The 5,000-nt window shown below is 41.0% G+C and overlaps 1 protein-coding gene across 4 annotated transcripts in view; it reads right to left on the reverse strand.

Annotated features, from left to right (window-relative positions):
- Nucleotides 1-506: 506 nt before the first annotated feature.
- LOC129813613 (myelin protein P0-like) overlaps nucleotides 507-5,000 on the reverse strand; it is a 25,279-nt gene continuing 20,785 nt past the window's right edge. Inside the window, exons 6-7 of one of the 4 annotated variants that reach the window (XR_008753183.1) lie at nucleotides 1,703-2,657; nucleotides 507-1,579 (exon numbers count right to left, since the gene is read on the reverse strand). Coding sequence is in view for 1 of the 4 variants with exons in the window: in XM_055865956.1 (XP_055721931.1) it covers nucleotides 2,655-2,657 (3 nt within the window). In the remaining 3 variants the exon portion in view is untranslated. Of the gene's footprint in view, nucleotides 2,658-4,936 lie in introns of those variants that run through there. The other 3 variants (XR_008753182.1, XM_055865956.1, XM_055865954.1) reach the window with 3 other exon arrangements.

The raw sequence follows: 5,000 nt of genomic DNA on the forward strand, positions 1-5,000 counted from the left end.
ATTTTATTTTCCGCCCCTGGAAAATATGCACAAAAATAATGATAAACATGCAGAATCCCTCTCCATGTACAAGGGTAGAAATGTGTGTGCAAATAGTTTGCTCCACCCTATAGCAACATGTGTAGAATTGCAGGAAATTAGCTATAAAGCTGCACATTTTTCTCCGTCCTCATTGCAAAATTTGTAGAATTGCAGTAAATTTGCTTAAAAACTGCAACATTTTCTCTACTCCCCATGGCAAAATATGCAGAATAGAAGGAAATGAACTCTAAAACTATGAATGTTTCTCTCTGCTGTCAAGATGGGGGCCAACAGCATGTCACTTAGGGCCTCCAAAAGTCTAAGGCCGGCTCTGATTGCATGTCTGGGTATGCAGACCCGGGAGCCACTGCGGCCCCCTCATGATGCGCTCAGATTTTTTGTGGCCCCCACCTCGATCCCTGAAATAAATGATCCAATGCCTTATCATAATATATTTGACTCAAACAGACATGGAGAATAGACACTTTAATTTGAGTTTATTTATTTCTTCTTATACAACCGAGATGTGTTTGATGCTTTAATTTTTAATTGACCTTCCCGTTACAACACATTTTACACGACTGTAGAATTTATATTACTAGTACACTTCAATTATAAGCATAAAAAAAACATAAAAAATGTAAGACGCTTAAAATGTGTAAGAAAGGAATGTTATCTAACAACCTAAACTAAGGCAGTACACAATACATCCAACAAACAGTGTGAAGACATTTTAATGCAGTTTGTAGTATTGTATCAGGAGTCTGTGTGGCCATACTGGAAGAGGAAGGAAAGAAACATTCAAACTACTCACATCTGATGATGGATAGTTGGTTAAACAGCGTTGGGGTAAACAGAGATATCTAGTTCCTGTTGCCTTAATGAACCGTGGTGTGTTTCACACTAGCTCACTCCCTATGACCTCACTCCCTATGACCACAGCTAAACGAACAGAATGCATTCAGAACTACACTAACCACCATGCATAGCCTAACAATCATTCAGAACTACACTAACCACCATGCATACCCTAACAATCATTCAGAACTACACTAACCACCATGCATAGCCTACCAAGCATTCAGAACTACACTAACCACCATGCATAGCCTACCAAGCATTCAGAACTACACTAACCACCATGCATAGCCTAACAATCATTCAGAACTACACTAACCACCATGCATACCCTAACAATCATTCAGAACTACACTAACCACCATGCATACCCTAACTAATCATTCAGAACTACACTAACCACCATGCATAGCCTAACAATCATTTAGAACTACACTAACCACCATGCATACCCTAACAATCATTCAGAACTACACTAACCACCATGCATACCCTAACTAATCATTCAGAACTACACTAACCACCATGCATACCCTAACATTCATTCAGAACTACACTAACCACCATGCATACCCTAACTAATCATTCAGAACTACACTAACCACCATGCATAGCCTAACTAATCATTCAGAACTACACTAACCACCATGCATACCCTAACAATCATTCAGAACTACACTAACCACCATGCATAGCCTAACTAATCATTCAGAACTACACTAACCACCATGCATAGCCTACCAAGCATTCAGAACTACACTAACCACCATGCATACCCTAACTAATCATTCAGAACTACACTAACCACCATGCATACCCTAACTAATCATTCAGAACTACACTAACCACCATGCATACCCTAACAATCATTCAGAACTACACTAACCACCATGCATAGCCTAACTAATCATTCAGAACTACACTAACCACCATGCATACCCTAACTAATCATTCAGAACTACACTAACCACCATGCATAGCCTATCAATTCTTCAGAACAGAAGCTCAAGGTAAGGATCTTGAAAGAGAGAGCTGAGGCCTTATCTTTACTGATACATATGGACTTTGGTTTGGCATTAACACACAAGATAAGTCTCTCTCTCGCCAAAGTATTTTCATCCCAGCAACCACCTTCTTTTTTTCCAATCACATTACCACGGGCAACATCTGAAGTTTCCCTCCCTTGTCCTCCCCATAATCTCCCCCTCACGGTGCCAGTGCCTCCTGTAGCCCCATGCAGCTTACAAACACCTGAAATGAAACATTATTTTATTTTCTGGAAAATATGCACAAAAAAAAACTGAACAGCCACACAGAATCCCTCTCCAGATACAAGAGCAGAAATGTGATCAAACGTCATAAGAAGATCTATCACATGTCTGCCTCTCGTAAACAAAACATGGTCTCCATGTGTTTTCGTGCACATGTAAAGTAAAATGTAATGTATAACTATTTACTTTAGGGTGACATACATATACACAGTTTTCCCTCATCTTTTGTTTGACATGACAGTCTGACTAGACACATAGACACTTAAAACACACACTTTTGCCACCGGCAGAGAGCTATAGCTAAATTAAAGTCTTCAATGAGAACTAATGAGGATGATTCTACCCAGTTTCCATCCCTGGCCAATAGCTGGGCAGAAGACAGCGACGTGGCATTCCAACCAGCAGAAATGGTGGGTGAATGAACGTGCAGGGGTGTGGTGGCATTGGTGGGGGAGTGAGAGGTGTGTTGGTGATCAGGGGGGTGGAGGAGAGGAGAGGTGTCCATCACTGAGTTTGAAAAAGCGAGAAGAGGAGGAAGAAGAGGAGGAGGAAGAAGAAGAAAGAATTGCTGAGTTTGTTTGAGATGGGTCTGCCTTTGTCTGATACAGTCTGTATCTATACAGATAGAAGAGGTCTGATACAGCCTATATCTATACAGATAGAAGAGGTCTGATACAGTCTGTATCTATACAGATAGAAGAGGTCTGATACAGTCTGTATCTATACAGATAGAAGAGGTCTGATACAGTCTATATCTATACAGATAGAAGAGGTCTGATACAGTCTGTATCTATACAGATAGAAGAGGTCTGATACAGTCTATATCTATACAGATAGAAGAGGTCTGATACAGTCTGTATCTATACAGATAGAAGAGGTCTGATACAGTCTGTATCTATACAGATAGAAGAGGTCTGATACAGTCTGTATCTATACAGATAGAAGAGGTCTGATACAGTCTGTATCTATACAGATAGAAGAGGTCTGATACAGCCTATATCTATACAGATAGAAGAGGTCTGATACAGTCTGTATCTATACAGATAGAAGAGGTCTGATACAGTCTGTATCTATACAGATAGAAGAGATCTGATACAGTCTGTATCTATACAGATAGAAGAGGTCTGATACAGCCTATATCTATACAGATAGAAGAGGTCTGATACAGCCTATATCTATACAGATAGAAGAGGTCTGATACAGTCTGTATCTATACAGATAGAAGAGGTCTGATACAGTCTGTATCTATACAGATAGAAGAGGTCTGATACAGTCTGTATCTATACAGATAGAAGAGGTCTGATACAGTCTGTATCTATACAGATACAAGAGGTCTGATACAGTCTGTATCTATACAGATAGAAGAGGTCTGATACAGTCTGTATCTATACAGATAGAAGAGGTCTGATACAGTCTATATCTATACAGAGAGAATATAGTGCCATTCAGGACATACTCTCAGTCACAACAACAGAGAGAATAGAGTGCCATTCAGGACATACTGTCAGTTACAACAACAGAGAGAATAGAGTGCCATTCAGGACATACTGTCAGTTACAACATCAGAGAGAATAGAGTGCCATTCAGGACATACTCTCAGTCACAACAACAGAGAGAATAGAGTGCCATTCAGGACATACTCTCAGTCACAACAACAGAGAGAATAGAGTGCCATTCAGGACATACTCTCAGTTACAACAACAGAGAGAATAGAGTGCCATTCAGGACATACTGTCAGTTACAACAACAGAGAGAATAGAGTGCCATTCAGGCCATACTCTCAGTTACAACAACAGAGAGAATAGAGTGCCATTCAGGACATACTCTCAGTCACAACAACAGAGAGAATAGAGTGCCATTCAGGACATACTCTCAGTCACAACAACAGAGAGAATAGAGTGCCATTCAGGACATTCTCTCGGTCACAACAACAGAGAGAATAGAGTGCCATTCAGGACATACTCTCAGTCACAACATCAGAGAGAATAGAGTGCCATTCAGGACATACTCTCAGTCACAACAACAGAGAGAATAGAGTGCCATTCAGGACATTCTCTCGGTCACAACAACTGAGAGAACAGAATAATATACGGGACATACTCTCAGTCACAAACAAACAAGTATTTTCCTGTTTTGCAGCTGTTACAGTAATCCTGTATACACCCTTATGGAGCCAAAAATAACCTAACCTTCAGCATGTACTGACAGCCATGCAGCAGAGCACAGCCCAGTGTAGAACTATGACCTCCATTAGCTCAAATGTGAAGGGATTGAATCACCCGGTGAAAAGAACTACGGATTGAACCCATCGACACAAGCTAAGAGCTTGGAATCATATTTCTCTGACTCGCCTGACTCGTCAGTGCAGGGTGCACTCACACTCTCTTTCCGCACCACTCTCATCTGATCTGATTGAGCCATTGAGCTAAGCAACCAGCAGCAGGAAACATTAATAGACATTTCAGGAACTATTTGACCCCTCCCTGAAGTCATTAGTATCTCGACATTAGCAGGGTCCATAAATTACACTGCATGTCTATACGGGGTCAGCTCTACTTGATGCTAGCTGGAGGGGTTATATGTTGTATATTCTGCAGAGGAGACGCTGATTTTGATAGGACTACTCTTTCGTAGGGCTTAATGAGATAGGACAAGTGCATCAGGAGGTGGAGCAGATGGAAAGGGGTGTGGCCTGCAGGGGTGTGGTCTAAATGGGTGTGGTCTAAAGGGGTGTGGTCTATGGAAGCTGAAGCAGTCAGGTGGAAGGAAATCAAGACCATGAGAAATAAGATTCAGAAAATTTATTGGAGAAAAAGAGATAAGGGAAATGAGATAGAGGGAGAGAGAGAG

This window comes from Salvelinus fontinalis, chromosome 17, assembly GCF_029448725.1.
Source record: "Salvelinus fontinalis isolate EN_2023a chromosome 17, ASM2944872v1, whole genome shotgun sequence".
NCBI classification, from domain to species: Eukaryota; Metazoa; Chordata; class Actinopteri; order Salmoniformes; family Salmonidae; genus Salvelinus; species Salvelinus fontinalis.